At 31.1% G+C, this 27,184-nt stretch overlaps 2 protein-coding genes across 3 annotated transcripts; one reads left to right on the forward strand and one right to left on the reverse strand.

The window, feature by feature from the left end:
• Nucleotides 1-1,361: 1,361 nt before the first annotated feature.
• LOC124838111 (splicing factor U2af small subunit A-like) lies at nt 1,362-3,973 on the forward strand. 2 transcript variants are annotated; one of them, XM_088091437.1, is made up of 5 exons: nt 1,362-1,743; nt 1,849-1,930; nt 3,071-3,197; nt 3,290-3,722; nt 3,876-3,973. In XM_088091437.1, exons 1-4 carry the CDS (start codon nt 1,408-1,410, stop codon nt 3,675-3,677), a joined length of 933 nt encoding a protein of 310 aa, XP_087947563.1. In that variant the 5' UTR covers nt 1,362-1,407; the 3' UTR covers nt 3,678-3,722; nt 3,876-3,973. The 2 variants fall into 2 exon arrangements, with proteins under 2 accessions (XP_087947563.1, XP_047169585.2); XM_047313629.2 differs by having other exon boundaries at nt 3,290-3,973.
• Nucleotides 3,974-7,663: 3,690 nt separating this feature from the next.
• LOC124837264 (histone deacetylase HDT1-like) lies at nt 7,664-18,697 on the reverse strand. The gene is made up of 10 exons (XM_047312582.2): nt 18,584-18,697; nt 17,802-17,872; nt 17,492-17,706; nt 17,345-17,367; nt 17,228-17,263; nt 16,988-17,151; nt 16,391-16,513; nt 16,227-16,317; nt 8,033-8,156; nt 7,664-7,941 (listed from the first exon to the last, which is right to left on the reverse strand). The coding sequence occupies exons 1-10, from the start codon at nt 18,594-18,596 to the stop codon at nt 7,881-7,883; spliced, it is 921 nt and encodes a 306-aa protein (XP_047168538.1). The 5' UTR covers nt 18,597-18,697; the 3' UTR covers nt 7,664-7,880.
• Nucleotides 18,698-27,184: the final 8,487 nt, after the last annotated feature.

The raw sequence follows: 27,184 nt of genomic DNA on the forward strand, positions 1-27,184 counted from the left end.
AATGCATATTCAAACTTTACTATCTAAAATTCAAAATAAAAAAAAAACATTTAAAATTATGTAATTTGAAATGTCTTTTTATAAGGTCATAAGAAAAGGAGAGATTAACGTTATTTAGTGCTCGTCTCCGTCTCTGACATAACAAAGAAAAAAATATAAATTAAAAAAAAAAGTATAAATTGAATGATGGGAAATAGAAGCGAGGTCGGAATAGATAAAAAAAAAAAAATGCAATGGTGGAGAAAAAGAAGATTGAGGGAAGAAGCTAAGGATAAAACTGTATTTTTACTTTGCCTATGGAGGTGCAGAAAGAAGTGTCCAGCTTTATATCATCAACTTCCAAATTTATGGAGAGCATTCCTAGGCTCAATAAAGTTGAACTCCAGAATATACTATATGTATTTGATTTTATGAGATACAAAATTAATTGAAACAATAATATCTATTATTTAAATATATTTTATTGACTTAATTGATTTGATGAGATACAAAATTAATTCTAACAATAATATATAATGTTTAAATATATTTTATTGACTTAATTTGTTAATAATTTGTTTTTCCTTAAATAGGATATTAAAATGAAGCAATTCTGAATAACAAAAAAAGCTTCAAGAGACAACTTTGTCTTCTTAAATGACTCTACACAAATTCCAGTACTAACAAAAATGAGAAGGACTCTCTTCAAGAAATAAAAAAATAATTTCTCATAAGAAATATAACACTTAATTGTTACAAATATGTTTCACTATAATTTTTTTATGAAAATATTATATTTGTTATTTTCTTTAGGTAATATTATATATGTTATTTTCTTTAGGTAATGTGTTTTTAATTTAAGCAAGGAAAAAAATATAATATGAAGTGTGTGAAAAATACTGATTTTCCATGGAGAAAAATAATGTTTTTTTTTCTTGTGAAAAGAAGAGAAGATTATCCAATTCCAACAAATCCTATAAATGGTTAAAAAACTCACAATTAACATGTTTGGCCTAATTGTGTGTAATAAAAGCTGTCTATAATAATTCTCGTATGAAACAAACAAGTGAGGAGCTATCACCTACATATTTTCTAAACATTAGTGTTTTTTTTAAATTAAAATTATGTCTACCAATTAAGAAAATTATTCCCAACACTAGTTTAGATTGGATTATTCAAAATTTAAGTTTGAAATAGACTGATGAAATATTATCAAAATTGCATAAACTATTTAAAAAAGAAACACAAATATTTTGAATTATTTTTTTTAAAGGAAAACTAAAAACAAATTAATGAATTAATTATAAAAAAAAAAACAGAGATAGGAGAGGAGCTAGGAGTGTGTTGGCAGTGAGAGTGTATAAAAGGATAGAGATAGCTGAGTGAAAGAGAAAAAAAGAGAAGCGAAACCCTAACCCTAACGGAGAGATGGCGGAGCACTTGGCATCGATATTCGGAACGGAGAAGGACAGGGTTAACTGTCCCTTCTACTTCAAGATCGGCGCTTGCAGGCATGGCGACCGGTGTTCACGGCTCCACACGAAGCCCACAATCAGCCCAACGTTGGTTCTGTCGAACATGTACCAGAGGCCCGACATGAACATGAACATCATCACCAACCCCAATCAGCCCCAACCTCAATCTCTCGACCCCGACAAGGTCCAGGATCACTTCGACGACTTTTACGAAGATCTATTCGAGGAGCTCAGCAAGTACGGCCCTATTCAGAGCTTGAATATCTGCGATAATCTCGCCGATCACATGGTTTCTCTCAAAATCCCTCTTTTTACCTCTCTCGTTTTCCGTTTTTTTTTTCTCTTTATTTTCGAACTGGATCGTTTATTTGTTTATTCCGTTGTTTTTGTGCAGGTTGGGAATGTGTACGTTCAATTTCGGGAAGAAGATCATGCTGCCAACGCCCTCATGAATCTTACCGGGAGATTTTATTCAGGTCCTTCATTTTCCCTTTCACTTTCGCTCGGCTGGGGTTTTTGCCATTTCATTTCGAGTGTTCTCATTATTTTTGGTTTTTATTCTGTTGTTTGTGCGTGTCGGCAGTTGTTACGAATGTGAAGTAATCAACGGAAGGTAGGTTGCTGGGTGCAGTATCAATACGAAAGCCATTTTTGAATAAAAAAAATCTTTCTGTGTTTTTTCTTTTAAGCAATAATAACTTTATAGGTGAATTAACTAGGATGGAGACCTTTTAGATTGATCAATTGTACTAAATTCAAGTTCTGGATAGATATTTACAATTTATAGATATGAAGTTGTGTCAAACAGATAGGTTTGCTATTCATAATGGTCCTACATGTTACAAATAGGATTAGCCCCAGTGAGAATACATGTGGTTTCTTGCTAGAAACTGATATTGGTTTTTGGGTTAATACATTGGAGATATCCTTGTTTAGTTTTAGTTCTTTACCTTGCAGTATCCTCTTTTCTTTCACGTCCTATAGTTTTTGTTGGGAGTCTGAAGCTTTATTTGATGAGGGTGCATTTTGACATAGTACCTTGTGCTCGGTCACATGACCGTTTTTTATTATTATCTTTCAAATGTCTTGTTAGGATAAAGATTGGGGCACGATGGTCCTTTATATTTATGTCTTGTGGCTATGCACACACTCGTTCGTTGAAAAAGGACTTGTTCAATGAATAGTATTGGAGATCCTATACTGTTTAGATATATGACTAGATTAAAGTATGCAAGTGGGGGACTACCCTCACCTTACTGGTTTTTTGAGGTTTGAGTTGGGTCTAAACCCAGATTGTTAGATGATATCATAATCGATCGTACTGAAATTTGTTGGATTTATCAAGTCACCTGTTTTTGGTCACCTACTACGGTCAATCTTGTAAATTTCGTTCTCAGAATTTCTGGTCTCGGTGGACTGGGTTGGAATTCTTTCATTGTATGGCGCTATGACCACGTCAAGGTATATAAATGGAGATCTTATAAGTCAATTTTTAAGGTGACCCAATTTTTTTGGATGGTGTAAGAAAATTCTGTGCGGACTCTTTTACTGTCAACCCCAATCTCAAAATAAACCTTGCTGTTGTGTTGAAACTTATAACTTACTCATCTATCTAGGTCGCCCAATCATTGTTGATTTTTCCCCTGTAACGGATTTTCGAGAAGCTACTTGTAGGCAGTATGAGGAGAATGTATGCAATCGGGGTGGCTACTGCAACTTCATGCACCTGAAGAAGATTAGCAGGTTGATTTATTGTGTAGTTTTCATGCTTTTCAAGATCATAAACTTTTATGAAATGGCTGTTCTTGGGTTAAACCTCACTTTTTCAATTTCAGGGATTTGAGAAGGAAATTATTTGGAAGGAATAGGCGATGGAATGGCCGCAGTGGTAGCCGGAGCAGGAGCCCTCCAAGGAACCGTAACCATGGGGAACATTCACATTCGGCCCGTAATCCTAGTAGAAGAGATTTTGAAAGGCCGCATGGCCACCATGGTAAGAGGCCTAGAAGCCGTAGTCCTCGGCATAGAGGGGGAAAACGAAGTAGAAGTCCAGTGGGGAGGGAGGTCAGAGAAAGTAGTGCAGAAAGGAGAGCTAAGATAGAGCAATGGAACAGGGAGAAGGAGCAAGAGGAAACGGGTAACAAGAACAATACGAAAAGCGATGATTATCAAGAACGGAGTGATGCACAGAATGGCAGTGAATCTGGTAACCATCAGATATAGCAGCAACAACGTAGTTATTTGGCTCAAGATTTGGTAGTGTGGCAGGTAATCTGTTTTGTGATGTTTGCACCTACTTAGTGGATTTAGTTGCCATTGTTATTCTATTTGAAACTGTCAATTTAGTGATATAACTTTGTAATATCCATAGTAACAACAGTTCAATTTTCTGCTTCAATTGTAATGTTCTGCAAATGGAAGGGAGGAAGAAATATGGGAAAAGCGGCGAGTTTAACTTGTTGCAGGGATGAAGCGATACATTTGATAAAGTTCAGCTATGAATGTTTCATATTCTGTTATTGAGTATTGTTGGATGACGTGGTCAAGGGTTTTGAGATGAAAATGGATTAATGATGTATGAATTTCATTGTGAATAACCATAGATTTGAAATCAATGCGATACCAAGTTTTTTTACTTTTTCAAAAAGCTGTCTCTAGCAAATGGCTTTGCTTACAACCTGCCCGGATTCATATAAAACTAAGCAGCTGATGATAGATATATTAATACCTGATGCTCATAATCTAGTAGCAGTTCAGTTGCCATTACTTTGGAGAAATATTAAGATAACTATACTAGGCAATTTTTCTTCTATTTTTTAAAATTTATTTTTAAAAAATATTATATAATTCACTTGTTCAAGCGTAAGTTTTGGAATTTGAGAGCGAACTTTTTATCTGTAATTTCGATGAAAGAATTCAAACATATCAATCTAAAAATTCGAAACCATGAGCGTGTTGGGTGAGTTTGTATATATACATATCCGTGGCACGTTATCTCAATTTTTGAGCGTTGATTATAATAGAAAAGATTACTGTTGTCATTAAAAAATGGGTATCAAAACAAACTTTGTTTTTCTCTATTTGATATACACATGTATATATATAATTATAATAGTCATGTAGAGTAAAGTTACATGGTCACTTATAATAAAATTTATTAAATATAACACTTTATGATTGAACCACGAGTAAAAGAAATTTCACGGTGCATTTTTTTTCTGCTATAACTAATGTTCCTAGATTTTGAACATTTTTTTATTTTATTTTTGAAAATACTTTGATATCACCGAATACTAAAATATTGTTTGGTTCTTTTGACCATGAGAGCTTGCCTACTAACCATTTTCGAGTGCAGCTCATTTTTAGTCTGATCCTCCTACTTGGTGGAACTCAACAGAAAACGCTTGTTAATTTGTTATTTCGTTTGCTAAATTGGAGAATGGATTGTATAATGAAAAGGTAACGACATGGTGACACATTTTTTTTTTTACATTCATTGACACATAATAGAATGATTATAAAAGAATAAGAAAAAAGAGAATGAATAAAAAAGAAGAAGAGATAGCACTAAAAGTTTTCTGTCAAAATATCATTTTTCTTATAATGAAAATCTCGAAATGCTGAGGCCATTTGGGTTTAAATGAGATTCGGGATCACCATAACTCGGTTGTTGATATTCTACACAAGCCTCCTGGGTGGTTCATTGGAGATAACCCCTACCCAAGTTTAGTTTAACACAGATGGATCCATTTTCTTCTCTTTTATTTTCTCGGACCATTATTTTCAGAAGCATAAAAAAGAAAGGTGTGCATGCTAAATTACTTCAAAAAGCTATTTTTGGTTTCAATAAAATTATTGAGTATTTGCGAAGTACTTTTGGTTTCATTTTATATGCTGCTATTCCATTTTACAAATGGTTTTTCACGAAAATTTCACATATTACTAGTATCTCATTTATCAAAATAAAATATGAAATCATCCTTCAAAATTTTGAAATTATCATTTTGAACATCTCATTTTATTTCAATTTGTAGTTCCATATAATTGGGCATTTCTTTTTTATACCAGGATAAATTGTTGATATGACGTACAAATAAATTCACATATAAAGAAAATCTTGTATGCAATCTCTGGCAGGCTCAGTATCTGACGTATCAAATATTAAGGATTTTTTTTATACATCATGCAAGGAAAAAGGTTATGGAAGTAAACCTTAGCTCAAAGCGAGTGAAAACATTCAAGTGTTCCATTAAACATACCGTGACACTATTTAAGACACCGATATATCTCAATAATTACAAAACAAGCATTTTAAAACTAGGGGTGTTACTCCCTCCACCACTACATTTTCTCCCTCCACCTCCCCAATTCTATTACATATTTTTTGAATTACAAAATTAACCTTATATAATTACAAAAATAATCTTTTTCCTTTTTAATCCTAATTATTTACTTTTATAATTAAACTAATAAATAACTTTTTATATAATTATAAAATTATTAAAGAATACAAAAAGTCATATATAAAAATATATATTATACAAAAACCCTAACTATATATAACGTGCAAAATAAAAAAAAATCTAAATATATACTAATAAAAATAAAGATCTTCAAAAATACATTATTAAAATACATCAAAATATATTCAAAAATAATATATTAAAAAATATAAATTATATTATTTAAATATCTTCAAAATTAATAGAAAAAAACTGTAAAATAAAAACCGTAATCTTTAAACGGATGTCGACATCCACGGATGTTGACATCCGTTGGCGGAGGCTCACATTCGTTTAAAGATTATACGGTTTATATTTTAGGGCTTTATTACGCACCTTCACGCCCTCTCACGCCTTTGAACCAGCACCTTGAAGCACCACCACAGTCACGGCTGAAGATTAATTGCTTTCCCCACTTTCAATCTTACTAAACACAAAGTCCACCACACTCTCACGTTACAATTCTATAAAAGAGAAGAAGTGGAACATGAGAGACAACCCAAAGATAGTGGAACATAAGAGACAACCTGGGAAAAATAATAAAGAGAAAGAAGGAAGAATGATAAAGAGAATGAATGTACGTGAGATTTTAAATAATATTAATCCTAAAATTTTAATAAAGGTAAAATAGGAATTAAAAAATAAAGAAAAGGATAAAAGGGGAATGGGGTGGTGGAGGAAGCAAGTTGTGGTGGTGGAGGGAGTAACACCCTAAAACTAGTTTAAGATTGGCCATATGCTAATAAAAGTGATAAAAACGGCATAATTAAATTAATAATTAAAACATGGGTCTTGCTCCCTTCACCACCACACCTTTCTTCTTTCACCTCCCCAATTGTTTTTAATTCCAATTATATCCTTAGATTAAAATTTTTTATTTTTACTATTTTAATTTATTTTAAACCTAGTTCTCCTACTTTACTCCCTGCACCCAATCTTTTCATCTCTCATTCCGTTTAACAATTTGTCTTCCGTTTTACTCTGCAACTCCATTTGTCTTTTCCGTTTCACTTCTCCTCCGTTTCATTTCTCCTCCTCCGTTTCTTTCTTCGTCATTTTCCTTACATTATTAAAATACATTAATATATAAAAATAATAAATCAAAACATTTAAATTAAATTATTAAAATATTTCCAAAATAAAGAATAAACTAATAAAACAAATCCTAGTTTTTTTTTAAACGGATGTTGACATCCGTTGAAGGATGTCACCTCCGTTTAAAGGTTACGTTTTTTATTTTAGGGTTTTATTTAAAGGTTTATTCGAATACGCACTCGGAGGAAGCAACACACGCACTGTACCACGAGAGCGACACCGCACCACGAAAGGGAGACTGCTTGATAATTCTTTCCACCATCACCAACTTTTGCAACTTGTAGCATCTCACAGCGACAGAAAGAAAAAGAGGAAGAAATATAATGTTAAAATAAAATAAAAGTATTTTACTCATGAACGGAGGACTAGAATAGGTTATTAGTGGAATAGGTTGTGAATGAGTAAAATTAAAATATAATAACCCTAAAAATAAAAATAAAATTTTACTTAGGGACAAAATAGTAAATAAGAGGTGGAGGGAGAAAGGTGTGGTGGTGGAGGACCCTTAAAACATTGGTAATTCTTTAGCAACATTTAACTTGCAATTTTCTTCGTTAGCAATGTTATTTCACGAGTTGTAGAGAGTATTTCCACATTTCATCACAAAGACAATAAAGGAAGTGGAAAGGAACCCCACATAGGATCAAGGTCAAAAGGCCAACAACCACAAACCCACAATATAAAACTGGAGATCCAGTCTCGGGTTGATTAGTCCAAGTTGGAAACGAACATAACTTAACCAGCTCTTCTACATCAACTAAATTGTTTTTCATTATCATCCAAAGCCATAAAAATCAACATACTCATGGTTCTGACAAAAAGAAAAGTTTTACTTAGCACTGTGCTTCGCCCTATTATGAGAGTTTAAGGCATCTTCTGTCTTAAATGACCTGCAAACCAATTTAAAAATTATGAATGAATTGATATTCCTAATTACTTGAAAAAGGAGACAAATCAGTATGAAAAAAAATCCCCAATCACCTGCTGCAAGGCTTGCAGCTGTAATCTCCCCCTGACTTCGGAGTCTGCCGCTTGTTATCTGCAATTGCTTTTCCAGCCTGCTTAGAAGGGTGAGGCGTTGCGACATGGACAACATTCTTGCTATCTGAACAGATAAATTCTCATCAATATGATTTTAGTTTTACTGTGGTGATAAGTAAAGGATTCAAACATGGTTAAACTAGAAGTTTCATTTTTGTAAACTCACAAGCTAACCTACCTAATGCTAAGATCCAACTTTTATATGGAGAACAGAGGCAATAAGGTTCAAATTCCATATCACTTCTTAAAAGAGACTCTTATACTACACCACTAAGTAACTATTCTATAAGCTTACACTATTGGCTGAAGGCACATTAAAAATTTATATAACCCAAAGGTCATTTTTAATTCTGTAGACAATCAGAAATTTCAAAATAATGAAAGAGGAAAAGGAAGATCCAAGGTTGTGAACTTACCAAACAATGCACATATTGCAAAAAATGGTACACATTGTTTAGGTTTTCTCCTGGATATAGTTCCAGCAATCACATTTTAACAACTTCACGGCTAACAAAGAATCAATCTCACAACAATCTCAGGGGAACATGTCTTCAACAATGCAGAATAATATCAAGCATGAAGCTAAAAGGGACCAACTCAGTCCAAAACAAGTGGGGCAACTACTTGGCTCACTACAACGTCTCAGATCACTTGGTCACAGTTTTAATTGTGTTAACCAAGTCAAACCTACTTCATTTGTTGGGTGGTCACATACTCAACATCGACATGCAACAAGCTAGTCAGTTAATTCCTAGTCAAAAATGAATCATGGATCCTTGTTATAGGAGTCAAAGATCATGCCAAACAATAAATCCTATTTTGTTAGCTTCCATGGTATCAAACCAATCAATGTACTTCTGCCAAATAGATCCATAACTTCTACGTAATATTTAAACAATTTGCTTTTCTAGTCATTTTCAACTCTTTAATATCTTCTACATAGTAGAGTTTACATTTAATATCATATCGATCTAACAATTATTTTCACTTTCAATAGTAAATAACGCTTAATTTTGTTTATGGTATACATTGAAGATGTTAGTCTTTTTGACAAACACAAAGAACTCTATTTTCTTAGAGAACCAAAAGGGCCTTTTAAGTCACATTTTTCTATTCTAGTACACCTTCTGTTAACATTGTTCAAATCAAAACTGTTTAACGTTTGAATTTCAAGCATGAGTCAAGATTCTAATATCAGATAATGGCTTAGAGTTTCAATGCCCTGATTTTTATGAAATCTGGGGCTAGCATAAAAATGTCTGCACTAAGATTCCGCATCAAATTTTGTAGTAGAAAGAAAGCATGGGCATACATCAAATGTTGCAAGATTATTGCTTTTTAATTCACATTTATCTAAATGTTTTAGGTCATTTTCTAGCCAGCAACTTATTCGGCAATTGTTCCAGAACTCCCACAATTCTCCTATCTTCCTCCGACAAGACGTCCTTCTGCCATTCCTGATATTTCACAAGGTTGTCGGTTCAATAAAAGGAGAATTTTTTTGCCACTGTATTCATCGAAGAAGAGTGCCGACCACCACTTTGGAAAATCCAAACTTAAAGTTTTTGAACGAATTTGACTATGGACTCAGGAGTGCAGCCTTTGGCCTCCTAATCAAAGACAACCAAGTAGTCAAATCCCTCGACCATGTGTGGTAAAAGTATAAAAAACACCCTGGAGAGAGAGACAAGTATAACGCCTTACAAATTAACTTAAAGGCTTGCAGACAGCCCCAACTATTCGAACGTAGTTGTGTAGGCGCTACATTCAAAAGCCTAAGCACACCCATGGTAAACTCATCAAACGGTATTCAGATGTGTAACTGTACAAAAAAGACAATATATACATGGAAAAAATCTTCATTCAGATGTGTAACTGTACAAAAAAGACAATATATGCATAGGAAAAATCTTCATCATAACTCTCCCGGCTATGACAAACATTGTCAATGGTGGTTACTCTTCTTAGGATACAATATCCTCCAACACCCCCTATCAAAACATATACGCTCTTCAACCATGAGTTCAAAATCCTAGACCATCTAAACTCTGAAAACTAGGTCTTAACCAAGGGATCTGCATGCTCCTCAGGAGGATCCTCCCTCTTCTCTACAACTCTGTAAAGGGGATCGAATATACTTTGTGTAAATTCAGGCGTTTTAGCTTGTAGAGAGGGGTTATGCCCTCAACCAGGGAGGTTATGCTCCCAACTCATTCTTGTAAAAAGGTTTCTTTTACCGTGAATAATACAGAAAACCCATTCTTTCTTTCTGTCTCCATCTTTTGATTGTGTTCTTGTTAGGTTCCAATCCCAGGAACCTAACACATACCTATAAACTTTACGAGCACTTGACTTCTGCGAATTTGCACTTTTCTCTCACACAATTACAACCTCAAAACAACTGAGAAACTTGGTGGAAAATTTTGGACATCTAACACTTTTGTTTATAATCATCCTGGTGACAGTTCGCCTCCCACCCTAATGGGCCAAACCCAATTTTAAACAGCCCACGAAAAGTCGTGAGTCCCATCCTGTCATGTTTTCTTAGAATAAAATACAATATAGTTATTTATTTGACTTAATTAAAATGATTTTTTTGGGATTAATGTAATATAGTTTCTTCGTTATAGTGTGAAGTCAAGTATAGAGCTTTAACCCGTACTACTTGTAAACTACATGGTTAACATGTCTTCTCTAGTATCTCAATGTTCCTTTTATCCATCTACCATTGTTTTATAGTACATCCAGTCAGCTGTCATATTAATATAGTGAAAACTCCCTTGTGTACAATATACACATAGGACTCATCTATTTATAATAGAACAAATATAGACCCCAAAATACAAATACGAAATAATAACAAGCTAACTAATAAAGATAAAAGATAAAGATAATATATATAACACTCCCCTTCAAGCTGTAGCATACAAATTGTATGTACCAAGCTTGGAACAAATAAACTCAATCTGAAGACCCCTTAATGACTTGGTCAACACATCTGCGAGTTGATCATTTGACCCAACAAACTCAGTACATATTTCTTTATTCAACAATTTTTCACGAACAAAATGACAATCAATTTCTATTAGACTTAACCTTAGATATTCTTGATATTCATCCTCGGTGAACTTAGAAGTGGAAGTTTCAGTCTTCGAAGTGTAAGTTTCAGTCTTTGAAACATTGGCGGTTTTGGAAGGGAGAGTAACAACTCTAGAGTGTGACCCATCCTTTTGCAGTACTTGAGAATTAAACTGTAAAATAATTTTAGAGGGCTTGATTGATCCCTCTCATAATCTTTTATTTATAAAAATAAATTGATACAAGGGTACATGATAATTAGGGTAACCCTAGACACTATAATCATGATAATTAGAGTAACCCTAGACACAATATAATCATGATAAATAGGGTAACCCTAAACACAATATAATCATGATAAATAGGAGATAACCCTTGACACAATATAATGATGATAAGTAGGATAAATATCCTAACACTCCCCCTCAAGCTGGAGCATACAAATTGTATGTACCAAGCTTAGAATAAATAAACTCAATTTGAGATCTCTTTAGAAACTTGGGAACTTCAGCTTAGAACAACATGCACACATGCTTCAGAACATCGAGAAAGAATGTCTCTAAACCAAATTGAACGTACCCAAAGAGATTCCTCAGAAGCTTATGGAGAATAATATTGTACAACCACGAAACTTCAACTAGCACCATGAACCTTCGAGTAGGATGACTTTGATAAAGTTGATTTCCATCAAAAGTGGATGACGAGTGGTAGACAGCGACAAACTGCAGACTAGATTTCCATCAAATAAGGATGGGCCTGCATGGCTAAAAGAGACAAACTATAGAGATTGGATTCCATTAATATGGATGGGGCTTGCAGTAGCTAAAAGTGACAAACTACTAGGACTAAATTGCCATCACTGACTGATGGGCCTGTAGTGGCGGAAACAAACTGCACGGACTGAACTTCCATCACTAATTGATGGGGTCTGCAGTGGCTGAAACATATGCAGGGACTAAATTGTCATCATTGACTGATGGGGCCTGCAGTGGTTGAAAGCGACAAACTACAGGAACTAAATTGCCATCATTGATTGATGGGGCATGTAGTGGCTGAAATATACTCCCCTCACGGTGAACGACGAAAATGATGGCACGCCGATGACAACTCGTGAAGGTGGAAGATCATAATGGTCTCCATAATTCATCAAAGCATCCAAAAACAAATTTGACAAGGGGCTGGTGAAATTGTTTGACTAAGATTCTTAATCTTGCCAAAAATAAACTCCCCCTCATGTAATGAGCAACCTTCAACCCATGACTTTAGTGTTGAAATTCCTTGGTGTTAATCAGTTGATAACGAGACTTGCAAATAAATGTCACAAGTCATCAAGAACATCACAACTGCTACAATATGCAAAGCTAAACAAATATTATGAAAGGAGGCTAAGGAACAATGCTGAAATCGAGGTAAAATGTTGAAACAAAAAGTTTTTTTTTATTTGGTCAAGCAAGACGAATGACAGTGGCATGGTGTGATTCCGACAACGGGAAGGTGGCATGTGACAAACACGCGTCGGAAGCTTATCGAAGAAAAGTCGTGCGTGACGACGCATGTGGATGAGAATGAGGCAACGACTAGGGATGGGTCCGCTCCTCGAGGCGCAAAAAACCCCTAACTTCGCCAGAGAAAATGTGATGACGGCAGAGGCGAACGTCGGACAAATGCGGCGCGCGTGACGTCGCCAGAGAACTAGCCCTCTAGCTCAAGGAAGTGATCCAGATCCACTAGTCGTCGAACTAAACTGTGGCAGCTAATGGAAACGGATGACAGTAGACGGTGGTTGGCAGCGAACAACGGTGGACGGTGGATGACAACGGATAGCAGTGGACGGTGGGCGGCAACGGACAATGGCGGACAGTGGCAAACAGCGACAGGAACAAAAGTTGATGGTGACAAACTTATGTGGACAGCTCGTCACGATGGCAAAACAATGTTAGATGGAGAACGACAAATGGCACTAGACAACGACAAACGGTGGGCAGCAGCGGACAACAACGGACGGTGGGAAACAACGGACAGCAGCAGCCAGTGGCAAATGGCGTCAGGAACATAGGTTGATAGTGACAAACTTCTATGGACAACTTCTATGGTGGCAAAATAGTGTTAGATGAAGAACGACAAATGGCACCAGACAATGACACACGGCGCCGAACAGCTGCAAACGACGCCAAACAGCTGCAAACGACGCTGGACAGCAGCAAACAGTGCCAGAGAATTGTGGACAACAACTAAGGTTTGGAGACTAAACAGAAATCAGATTAGAACTTCTCATTGAGGTATTTCAGAAAAGATGAAAACTTTAAGGCCACCGGTGGCGGCGCTGGCCACTGGCGGCAACAAAGAGTAGGAAGAGACTCAGACAACTTGCGCTGATACCAACTTGAGAATTAAACTATAAAATAATTTTAGAGGGTTTGATTGATCTCTCTCATAATATTTTATTTATAAAAATAAATTTATACAAGAGTACATGATAATTATTAGGGTAACCATAGACACAATATAATCATGATAAATAGGGTAACCCTAGACACAATATAATAATGATAAATAGGGTAACCCTAGACATAATATAATAATGATAAATAGGGTAACCCTAGACACAATATAATGATGATAAATAGGGTAAATATCCTAACAGCAGTATGTGCATTGAGGACGTCCCCGACCTCCTCATCCTCCTCTTCCTCGTGTGGCAACCATGACAAATGGCTCCACTAGCTCATGCGCTTCCTGAGTTTGAGGTGTCGGGACAAGTAGAAGGCGAGTGGTCAATGTTTCCATGGGGGGACCTCATGACTGGTTAGAAGTTTATCTCTAAGATGATCAAAATTGGGATGTAGGGCACGGAGCATCAACACCATGTAAAATTTGTCTAGTTTCTTCTTGATATCCTCTAATGGATTCGCTTCCAAAAATATCCTGAGTTCTTCGACAGCAGATTGGGTTTCAGCCATGAAGGACACCATATCATGGTTTGCCATTTTAAGAGATGCAAGCTTGTTTGCAATGTCATAGAGACATTGAATATCGTTGGCATAGATGCTTTGAGTTTTCTTTCAAAAGGAGTGACAAGTTTTGAAAGCCCTAAAAAATATAAGAAGTTTGGGTTCCACTGATTGCCATAATAGGGCACACAACTAGAAATTTGCTTGTTTCCACTGATTGCCATAATAGGGCACACAACTAGAAATTTGCTTGTTTCCACTAATCAACTTTTTCAGTAGGCACATGGCTTCCATCTCGCTCAAGGTGGTCAAGGAACCACATTTCAATGGTAGCATACCATGATAGATAATTTTTTTCCATTTAGCTTTTCGAAAATAATGGATGGACTTCCAGAGAAAGAAAGAGTATTGTTAGACGCCATCTTTGAAGAAGATGAATCACACCGAGGAACAAGAAAACCCCAAGGGTTTAGACGGACAAAACTTGGACGACGGCCGGTGGTAGACGATTGGCGACGGTGAACAACCAACTGATGGCGAACAACAGTGGACGGCCGAAGGCGGGCGACAACGGGCGGTGACAGACAACAACACCGGACAGATGCGAGGCAGAAACCAGAGCGGGATCGACCGATCCCGCTCTGATACCAAGTTGAATATAGTGAAAACTCCCTTGTGTACAATATACACATAGGGTCATCTATTTATAATAGAACAAATATGGGCTAAGTTCAAAATACAAATAAGAAATAATAACAAACTAATAAATAAAGATAAAAGATAAAGATAATATATCTAACAGTTTCAAATCCAAGTTTCCATAAATGCACCAAACATATAGACAATTGGTTGCCACATTGTACACGAAAAGTTGCAAGTTGGACTGTCTCACTTGCTGCCAATCTCTTCCTCTAATCAATTGGCTGACATTTTACCAAACAATTGGAACCTTTTGAGTTTTCAAAGCTTCCTTCCAAGCTCGGAGCAATATTCATTCTCAAGCTTGTATTATATGTGATTAGCTGTAAAACTAATTACAATTGTAGTTAACAGTAATTCTCTTGTAGAGGGAGTCACTACGAATAGAATAAATGGGCAGGATAACAGCCAAAACACTACGACTACTAGAAAAAGGCAATGCTTGACCAGAAAATATGCAGGCTGGAGGGGTTTGGCTTGGTGACAAAAGCTAAAGTTTAAAACCAAGGAAGAGGTGAATGATTTTGGTGAAAAGGGTGTGATTAACCAATATCCAAAGTTTGAAACTGACAGGGAGGCAACTGATTTTAGGAGAAAGTGATAGGCACCCAGATTTGTTTAAAACTGTAAAGATTTCCAAGACAGGTTCTTGGATGTTCACCCAGAGAAACTAGACAACTTTATTAACAATGAAACAAGCACAATAATCTAAATTGTTACACTAGCCTTGGTCTTTCGAGAGGACCAAACTCTCCCTAGCCTTTCCTTTACAAAACTTCTTAAAAAACGGCTAAAAACAACTGTTTACATAGACTTTATAAAAGTCTGAGACAACAAAACCTACCCACAGACAGTTATAACTCATTATCCCTTTTATATCTCCTAATAAACTAAATCATACAGTTTTTCTTCTGCTGAAAACCTTCCTTTTACCTATCAGAAAGTTTCCAACCCTATAAGTTTGACCATAAGCCAAATGATATCAGAAAAATCGCTTAAATAAATGGGATGCAACATAAAAAAATGGGTAAAGTGAGGGGCTTTCATGTGATGAGCTAAAAGCGTCATGGGAGACCAATCAATGACCATGCCGACTTTATAATACCACACAATACTTTTATTAACTGCCCTAAATCCTCACATCTAAATTAAATTATTCACAACTTAAAATATCCAATTTAGCATGGGGAGACCAAGCAGCAGGTCATGGCATACAGCTAGTAACTACCCTAAAACCTCATATCTAAAATATATTATTCACAACTTAATTTATCCAATTTAGCAAACCCAAACAAGTACAAAACAAAATACGGCTTGGGGTGAAAAACATAAAGATTATTTATAAAAACAAATCTCACACAACAAACAGAGTTTGGAGGGGGGAGAGGGAACCTAGGCCAACTAACCAGTCTTCTGAGGAGTAACAAATTTTGCCTTCTTCACAGGGATAGTTGTTTTCTTGGCAGAGTCAATATTCCGCTTCTTGCCTGCTTCAATCTAAATGAGAAAAAAATGCAAGTTAAATTCAAAACCAACAACAAAAATGAAACACCCCATAGTCCCTCCTTACCTTCTTGGGTGTCTCCTCATCCGATTCATCATCATCATCATCCTCATCCTCGTCATCATCCTCATCCTCTTCATCGCTATCCTCATCACCTTCACTACTTTCTCTGTCACCATTTGTTGTGGGCTAAACAATATATCATCACAGCAAAATAATAATAAATTAAACTTAAAAATCAATCATTAAAATTGTCCTTCAATCCACAGTCTACTAATCAGAATAGCAAGTCAATACCAGATTAAACAATATAGAGAAGAAACATGTAAATAATGATTACCCAACTCACAAACATGTAAAACAGAAAACATATATCAAAATCTTACTTCGACCAAACAGTTGACAATTCTTATCATGACGGGTTGGCTGAATAATAAGGACAGATTGGACAACAAATAACAGAATTGAACTATAATCATCATCAACAAATTTTGTATTCCCAAACTGATATGTGATGACAAAAGATATTCACATCCAACAAAAAGAAAACCAAATTAGAAGAGTAGACATACATGAGAATACAAAGGAATGTTTTTACTCCCAAACAATCAAATTTCTCTAATACTTAGTAAAGTCAATGTCATGCATTTTTGTTACAAATACCTTATCTTCACTTGAATCATCGTCAGAATCAGATTCGGATGAATCTTCATCTTCACCATCTGCATCCTTTTCCTTAGCCTTCTCATTTTTCTTTGGATCTGCTGTCTTTTTCTGTTTAGCTTCATCAGGTTTGACACCATGCTTAATCTCAAAGTCAGGTTTCCCTACATATATGGTTCACAATATACACTAGATAAATTGCTTTGTGACATTCTAGCTACAGTGGATGGACATATTTACCATTGGCAGCACTAACTGGAATATCTTCATCAAAATCTGAAAGAAATATAATAGAATAAGTTCAGTTAATAATAATAATAACAACCATGCTAATCATATTCTAGCTAAGTATCTCACCTTCAGAATCTTCATCATTATCCGTAATGATAAAAGAAGAATGAAGTTAAGGACACAATATTAGTAAGAAGATTACAGAATGTATTAGAGACTATCAAGAGAAAGTATGTTTTCACGTTAAAATAGTAAATAGTATTAAAAGGATATGACTCCGACTGAGATTGAGCTTTAAATCCGGTAAAGAAGATACTCCCATTTTTCCAGCTATGGGATAGCTCAAATTCCTTCTCAAATATCAAATCATAAGATATTTGAGGAAATTTATCAGAAGAAAGCGTTCCAAGCACAAGCTTCTGGTTACCAAACTTCACATACAGGGCCACCGATTCTCCTTTAGCCTTAGTCACATCCCCCAGGCATGCCTGTCAAATGATGATTTAACCATTTAAGCAAATGATTATTAATTCCAAGTAAGGTCGATGACTCAACGTTCATTTGTTAACAAATAAAGCTATACATTTGAAAGGTGGATAATCTTGTCGTCTCCTGGATCAACCTTGAGAGATTCTCCACTTTTCACCTCAACACCTAAAAAGGATAGAAAATAGAAATATGGTTTTAATTTAATAATACTTTTGTACCCATGAATACAACATCAAATGCAATTTTTTTTTTTCTGCAAGCTTGGTATAATACGATGGGATTGAATCACAAAAGTGTTATTTAACTCCTTTCTGCACCTCAGCCTAAGATCTCTTTCAACAGGGTGAATAAACCCAAATAGGGAAACAAATTTAATTACTTTTGCCGTTGCAAATAGTTTGACCCTGCCAAGGACCCACCTTTAAAACCTCAGCATTAAACTTTAATATAAAATATCACAGACAATTTTCTCCATAATATGAACTCTCGGGTCAAATACTTCAATGACACACTCCAAAATTTGGTAGAACGATGAAGTTTTTCACAAACTCGACTACTCGACAAATGACCTATATGAAGTGACTAAACTATAGAAAAACTCTGATCGCATTTGTACCAATATTAAACAAAAACCAAACTTTACAAAACCTAAGGATAATTACCATACATAATGAAATACAGGAATTAAAAATAAAATCTATGCATGAAGATATTGGATTGTCTAATAAACAGCAAAAGCACGATGAGTACTGTTCTAGATTAATAAATTTATACAGTAGAAAATTGAAAGAAAAATTCAGAATAGAAATTCACGAAATAGAAGATAAATGGCTAGGGTAGCCAAACGAAGAGCGAACTGAAAAGAAACGGTCTCACCCCAAAACTCCATTGTTGCACAGACAGTCCAGGGAAGAAAAAATGTTTCCAGAAAAAGTCGAACAGTTTGAAGGATGTGATGGAATACATTTATTTAGGGATCCGTTCTTTACTTATTATTTCATATTTTTAATTTGAATAAATTATTTATTTTACAAAACTTTTTAGATTTATAATTCGACGTCACCCTTTTTTATAACAATAATATAATTAACTTAAATAAATCGTCATTTAAAAAATATAATAATTAGTTTAGTTTAAAACCAGTTAAGTTTAAATAAAAAATCACTTAAAAATAGTAATGAAACAATTATTTAAATATTAAAATTAAAAAATTATATATACTACAAAGCAAAAATATTTTATTAATTCCTCTTAGTGAAAACATTATTTTTGTTTATTTATATTTATATTTATATTTTCTTCACATCTACCAAAATAAAAACAGTAATCAATAGAATAACCTTCATCAAGAAGTAGTTGTCCAAATGTCGGGAGAACAAAGTAAAATTCTGAAAAAAAAAAGTGTACAGCAGAATGGCTATCTCTTCTATTTATTTGTAAAGAAATGTTTTTATGTCTTAATAAAATGAAAAAGTGTTCATTAATTTTAAACTATGTTTAACTTTTAATTCATTCAGCGGTGCATTTAAAATATGTTTATGAGAGGTATGTAAAGTTGAGTTTAAATTTCATTAAAAAGTTATACTAGTATCTAAGTGATGTTGCAATAAAATATTTTATAAGTAAAAATAGTCTGGACATGGAGTTTAAATTGTAGCAAAATCATATTGAAAGTAAGCTTTGTAGATGTGATTATAAATAAGAAAAAAAATCAAAGAATAAGTTAATTATGTAAAATTTTTAATAAAATAAAAAAATCATAAAACTTGTCTAAAAAATTACTAAATGACTTAATAGACTATCACTTACTGTAGAAATTATTTTTTTTCAAACATTTTTTAAACATGCGAATAATATGGATAACAAATATATTAAACAATGCAATCCAACAAAGTTCATTTAATATTGTTAGTCTAAAACAATTAAATAATATTTACAAAATATTTATTGAAACAACTAATTGTTAATATTGTTGGCCTAAAGTGGTATTTTTCTTTAAATAGTATAATTACATTCTTATACTTATTATTCTATTTTTATATATTTTAAAACTTTTATTTTTATATATTTTAAAACTCTTTTATTAGTTTAAGTGTCTGATAATCTTTTACATATAAAAGTCACAACTTGAAACCTGTTACGTGTTACTTGTGTCTAAAGTTTATACTCCTAATCCTGATTAAAAACAATTTGCATTTTCCATTAGTTTTAAGTATGAGTTTGAAAATTTAATTACAATGAACGACTTCAAATTGTAGTGGTTCACGGTATATGTTTTTCTAATTCAACATACTTCCAATTTTATTTTTTACTTATTTAAAATTAAAATTTAAAATAAAAATAAATAAAAGAATTAAATTTTATACGTTATATTTATGTAAATATGCAGTACTATTATATAGTTTAAATCATTAACACCTATAAGTTTCAATTTATAATAGAGTAAATAATAAATAATTGTAATAATTATTTTAATTCATCCAATTAAAAATATTAATTAATCAATTAAAAACTTTTAAAACATTAATATAATTAAGTATGCTTTAAACATCTATTTATAAGTATTTATTAAAAAATAAAATATAATTTAAAATTTTTTAAAAATAAAAAATTAAGATAAATAATTAAGAAGAAAGTGGATTAGTTACAAACCTTCAATCCATCTGACGAGACAAGTTACAAAACCGACCCAATTCTACTCATTCTTAACATGTTAAGAATGAACTAGACCAAAACGGGTTGAACTAACATATGTGTACACTTTCAACACTTCATCATGCATCTCCAACTTTTTCAAAAATTTATTTTAACATAATAAATACTGTTTTTATTTTTTTTTCTTTCTATTTAAAGTAATCTTATGATTCTTTAACTCTACACCTTTTTAACAAAATTTTTAAAACTTTATTTTTTATTTATAATTTAATAACTATTTAATTCAATTTAAAAAACTAATATTATTTAATAATTTTCATATTTTAATAATTATTAAAATTTAATTTTGTTCATATTTAAATTAAATTATCATTAAATTTTAAATAAAAATAAAAATAAAATTAAAAAAAAAAGTCATCCGATATTGCTATCCTACGTTATCGGATTTCCAATTCCTACGTGAAAGTTTATAAAAATTTGTTTTTAATTTATATTTTACTAATTATTTAATATAATTTAAAAAATATATAATGTTATTTAATATATTTTATATTGAAATAACTATTAAAATATAATTTATATTATTATAGTAGTAATATTAAAAATAAAAAAATAATATTAATTAAGAAATTTAAAAATTTCGAAACCCTATTTTATTATTTTAATATAATTTAATATAAATTTATATATTAAATCAGATTTCATGTAATTATTTTTATCTTTATTGCTTTTATTTAAATTTTTATAATATAACAATTATATGAAAAATTAATTAAATATTATTAAATTTTAAGTAAAAAATAAAATTTAGAAAAAATCATCTGATATTAATTCCGACACGAAATTTTTTTCAAAAATTTATTTTTTATTTATATTTTATTAATTATTTAATTTAATTTATAATTTTAATATTATTTAATATATTTTTTATTTAAATAATTATTAAAATATAATTTATATTATTATATAGTAATATTAAAGAAATAAAAAATAATAATAATAATTAAGAAATCTAAAATTTTTGATATCCTCTTTTATTAATTTAATATTTTAATATAATTTAATATATTATTAAATATATTAAATCATATTTTATATAATTACTTTTATTTTTATTACTTTTATTTTAATTATTTTAATTTTAATTTTTGTAATATAATTATTATAATAATATAAATTATATTTTAATAATTATTAAAATATGAAAAGAATTTAATAATATTAAATTTTGAAATTAAATTAAATAGTTACTAAATTATAAATAGAAAATAAAATTTTTAAAATTTTGTTAAAAAGATGCAGAGTTAAAGAAGTGTAGGATCACTTTAAATAGAAAGAGAAAAAGTAAAAAAAGTATTTACTAAGATTAAAAATAAATTTTTGAAAAAGTTGAAAGTGTAGGATGAAGTGTTTGAGGTGAGGATAAAACACACTTACTTTAAATAGAAAGAGAGAAAGTAAAAAAGGTATTTACTAAGGTTAAAAATAAATTTTTAAAAAAAGTTAGAAGGATAGGATGAAGATGTTAGAGGTGTCATGTTTTGTCCTTTTTAAGGGTGGGAAAACGGGCCAACCCAACTCCTTTTAACCATTCTACTTCCGGCTTGCTGAAAATGGGTTGGACCATGCTGTCACAAAAAAAGTCATAAATTGTTGGGTGTTGCTGCCTCCACCACTACAATTCCTCCCCTTCTCCAAATTGTTTTAATTTCAATTTTATCCTAGGTTAAAACCACTTTACTTTTACATTTAAATTTTTTTAATTAATTTAAAAATTTTATTTCTACTCATTTATTTTTACTGGGCAGCTACACCTCCACACATTTCTCTTTCCCCATTTCTCTTTCACTTCCTCTCTTTCTCCATTTTCGTTTCTTACTCATTTTTGTTTCTTCGTTATATCTATTTGAAAGAACAGATGCATTATGCGAGAATAAGTTAAAAGCATACTACATGTTACTTGTCTAGTAATCAAAATCGGAAGGAAATATATTAACTCATTTGTAAATTATATGCATATAATGGAAGTTAAAATATGCATATTTCTATGATAAAAAAAAACACTTACAATCCTACAAGCATGCTTAATAATTTTTATCATTTTGTTTTCAATGATGTCACTATACTTTTAAAATAGACAATTAATTTTTATCAAATTTTTGTTTCAATAATGTACATTCAAAATAGATAATGAGTCGGTCTACCAGTCCGTCAATAAAAAAGTAAGTTTGAAATTATTAATATGTAAATTTATTTTGACCCAGTTGGTGAAATTAACATATCAAAGGTAAATTAGTCTGTCTCAATCTATCATCTTGTTCTTTTAATTTAAAATAAAAATAAAACATTATCTTAAAAAAATATGTTTTATATTATAATTTTTTTAAAATTATGTAAATATAATATTGTAATTTAAATAATTAAAACTTGCAAATTAAATTCTAAATTTAATTATAATACATTAATTTAACAAGTAAATGTAAATAATTATTTTTATTTATTGAATAAAAAATATTAATTATTCAACTAAAATGTTAGAAAATATTTATATAATTAAATATGTTTAATATTTATTTTATGTATATATAACAATTTTTAAAATTAAAAAAGAAAAATATGGTTTATCCAATTGCTTGATAGGTACAACGGCTAGCCCTTTTCGAGCGGATCATCCCGATTCAAGTTGATTTCGGCGTGTCAAGAACAGACCAGACCAAAATGGGTTAGGTTGACATATTTTACCACTATTATTAGTGAGTAATTTATTGTCTAGTAATGTATTGTCTTTTGACAACGCACTAAATTGTTCAAGGGTTGTGCAATTATTGAGTAGATGTTATTTCTTATATCTAATCAATTTTCTTCATGCATTTTTTCAATTTCTTTTTTATGTAAAATAGGATTGAGTGAGTCTCTTTCGAAAAAGTAGATGAGTGTTTTTCAAAAGAAATATTGTTGGAATTGACTTAGTATATTTGGGAAAATAAAATCTAGTGTGGAAAAAATTTGATAGGATGTAATAAAAACAATCTTATTTAATATAAGTGTAACATAACTAAAGGATGCAACATAAATCACAAAGACCAAGTTTTATACATTATATATAAAAAAATGAAGGCAATAAAAATAGATGATAATTTCATTAAAAAATATGCTAGTGACATAAACATTTCAATATTTTCAAAATGTTAAATCCTCCTATTTATAGGGTGTTGCTCCCTCCACCACCACCACACTCTTCATACGGTACCTTTCCAATTATTTTTTTTTCAAAAATATCATTAGGTTAATTTTTTTTTACTTTTATCATTAATTTTTTATATTTTTAATTAAATACTCTAATTCAATATCTCATTCCAGCCACACCCCCCCCCCCTCCCTCCTATTTTCCTTCTCTTTCCTTTCCATCACCCATACCAATCCTCCCCCTCTCTTCTGTGTCACCCACTACCTCCCCCGCCCCCTCTTCTCCTTCTCTTTTCCATTTCCATCACCCATCCCCCCTTCCCTTCTTTTCTTTCTCTTTTTCATTTCCATCACCCATTCCCCCTTCCCCTATTTTCTTTCTCTTTTTCATTTCCATCACCCACCCTTACACTTTTATCTTCTCAGTTCCAATAATTAGAACATTCTTAGGCTTAATATCTCTATGGATCACGCCCATAATCATGACAATACCGAACACGGCCCCTCCCTCATCTTATCAACCAACCTTCTCCTGAAACACAACTCCATCACAAGGTGCCAACACTCCGCATCCTCATACACCACTTTCAGAGTTACAATCCCAGGGTGCCCGACACGTGCTGCATTATCTCCACCTCGCGGTGCACCGTCTCCTCCCCCTTCCTCAGCGTCTTGCATGCGTACTCCACACTTTCCCATGTATATATGTGTAAATGTGTGTACTGGTAAAGCCGAAACGGATGTGGAAATCCGTTCGGCCTTCAGTGGACATGGATATACGTTAACTGATGTTCATTGAATGTTGGATTTTCTATTTTCGTTTATTTTTTTTTAACATTTTAAACATGGTAATTCAATTTTTACTGAAAGACAATTATAGAATGGGGTGGTGCAGGAAAAAATTTGCGGTGGTACAGAGAGCAACACCCCTATTTATACCACTATGCAAAGAAGATAAAAAAGTTTTACAATATGCTAAAATAAAGGATACATAGTTTTACTTCCTAATTACACACCTCCTCTCACCATGAAACTAAATCAAACTAACTAGTTTCAAAACAATATAATATTGAATAAAAGTATGATTCATAATTTTCATGAATATTGGTAATATATTGTGATGATACCTACAAATGGAATACATTACAAAAAAAAATACTATTATGTAATATAAATTATGTTTTCACTTTTTTTAATATTATAGACAAGATGAGAAATTTTTATTTTACTGTTATAATTTTATTTTATTTTAAAATTAAAATTATTATTTTTCTCATGTAAAAAAGAAAATTTATTGTTTTATTTATTTTGACTACATATTTTTATTCAAATTTATTCACTACTTCACCCACTTGTTTTTAGCTAGACGTGACGTAAATATAAAAATATCCTCATTTCACTCTTTGGAAAATAATCTTGACAATAATGTTTATGAGATCATACAAATAAGAAATTTAATAGTGAAATGAAATTTGTAAAATTGTTTAAAATATGCGAAAATTTCAATTTTATCATGAAATAGTAAAATTATTCGATAAATTAGATAATTGTAAAAGTTTTTGTAGTAATTAATATATTTAGAAGAATAAAGATGTATATCATATTTTTCATACTATCGTTTAAACATGTATAAATATAATATTTATTTATTTTTCATGTTTGTTAGAACTCTTTAGTTGTCTTTTTATTAGGTATTATGTATTATGTATTATTTTCATGAAAATGTTCAGAATTTAAATATTTATTTTTTAAGATAAATGTAATTACCTTTTTATCTGTTTACTTTTGTAGAGAATTAGAAATTTGAATAAGATTGGATAAAGTTTTCCAAGATCATCTCACCTAGCAAGAAGATCTATTGTCCAATAAGAATCACCTCCAACTTTCCTAACAGGAAAAACTATTTATTCATAGCAGAGACAATTAATTTTGACACAAAAATAACATATTGCAAGGAATGATAAATTATACTCTTCTTTGATGATGATCTAAAATGGATTTGTCTATGAAAAAAAAAAAGATAATAGATTTAACTAATAGTAGAATAAGAAAATTGTTCAAATTTGTATTATCTTTGACTCCAGAAACAAATTAATATATTATAATTAAGCAAACTGAGGACCTTTTATTGTTATAAAAAATAATTTTTTATAGAATATAAATGAACGTAGTGCATTAACTTATTTTTTTATAACAATGATAATATTTTTTTTATACATGAAAAATCTATATCACAAATAAATATTCTAAATTATTATTTCTATATGTTTAAATAGAATAATGACTTTATAACAAGTATTTTGTCCTAAATAAAAATACATATTCATAGTTGTTTGCACCACTAAATGTTCAACTTATATATTATAATACATTTTCTATAAAAGTTTTAATTAACATGATACAGGTCATTTAAAAGTAATGAAACTGTGAATGGAATATCAAATCATAATTTCCATAAAAAGCAAAGATCTTGTTACATTCTTAAATGATTAGATAATGAAAATAGATAGTTCAATTAATAAAAACATAATATATTTTAAGTATTTGATTTGATATAATTAAATAGTCAATATATCTCTCATAAGTAAATAAAAATATCATAGCTTAATAATGCAGTAAGATTATATTTTTAGGAAAAAAAATACAACCATAAAATATATTATAAAATTAATTCATCTTTTAATTTATTCTTTATTTTTATAAAATATGTAATTATTGTGGTTTTCCATCATAATAATATGGTCTTCCATCGTAATCTTCTTTTTTTCTCTTAGCAGTTTTTTATTCTTTTTTTTACTCCACTTATTGACAAAAAAAATTAATGGGCTTCTACATTTTAGTACTTCAACAATCTTTTATGTAGGCCCATTTTATCACCTACATGTAGAAATACTTTCATTGTGTACATTTGCGTTCATTATTTTTATGATATAAAAATAATATTATTATTATAAATAATTTACATCTTAAAAAATATTTAAATAAAAAATAGAAATTATACTTAAAAATATTACTTAAAAAATAAAATTAATAAAATAATTAAAAAGATTGTTGTATAAAATTAATAAAAATAATTAAACCCTAAAATTAAAAAGAACGTGTATAATTTTTTTTATATAATAATACATATAGAAAACAATTCTTTTATCACAGCCTCTTGTTAAATAATAATATGGTGATTTTCAAGAATATTTATTTATTTTAATTTATATTATACAATAGTATAATATTTTCTTAAAAAATATGAGTTTATAAAAAAAAATTGTTTGTACTCCAGTGCTTTGATAATAGTTATAATTTACTGTTATTTATTTTTTGTAAAATGTTTTATGTTTAAACAAAATGTAAGAAAGATTTAAAAAAAAAAACTATACTTAAAAAATAAATTTTGATTGGAAAAACTATTAGATTACATGAAAATAGGTTTTTTTTATATTAATAAACTGTTAAAATAACTAATTTATCAAAGTTCAATTAATTTTCATCCCTAGAGTAACAGATAAATCTTATCAAACACAACCTTCAAGAAATATTTTGGTTAATGAATCTGACTAATAAATACCCTAACACACTTACCATAAAACATTAATACATGACATCAGATGTTTAAGTTACTTAGGTAAACATTGAATAACT

Source organism: Vigna umbellata, chromosome 5, assembly GCF_029865625.1.
Source record: "Vigna umbellata cultivar VRB3 chromosome 5, Vumbellata_1.0, whole genome shotgun sequence".
In the NCBI taxonomy this organism is placed as follows: domain Eukaryota; kingdom Viridiplantae; phylum Streptophyta; class Magnoliopsida; order Fabales; family Fabaceae; genus Vigna; species Vigna umbellata.

What these genes read in the sequence shown, in the direction of transcription:
- LOC124838111 (XM_047313629.2), top strand. Translation starts at nt 1,408, where the DNA reads ATGGCGGAGCACTTGGCATCGATATTCGGAACGGAGAAGGACAGGGTT. An exon ending in ATAATCTCGCCGATCACATG is followed by an intron (nt 1,744 to 1,848) that starts GTTTCTCTCAAA and finishes GTTTTTGTGCAG; the next exon opens with GTTGGGAATGTGTACGTTCA. An exon ending in CACCTGAAGAAGATTAGCAG is followed by an intron (nt 3,198 to 3,289) that starts GTTGATTTATTG and finishes TTTCAATTTCAG; the next exon opens with GGATTTGAGAAGGAAATTAT.
- LOC124837264 (XM_047312582.2), bottom strand. An exon ending in TAATGATGAAGATTCTGAAG is followed by an intron (nt 17,264 to 17,344) that starts GTGAGATACTTA and finishes TATTTCTTTCAG; the next exon opens with ATTTTGATGAAGATATTCCA. An exon ending in AGCTGCAAGCCTTGCAGCAG is followed by an intron (nt 7,942 to 8,032) that starts GTGATTGGGGAT and finishes ATTGGTTTGCAG; the next exon opens with GTCATTTAAGACAGAAGATG.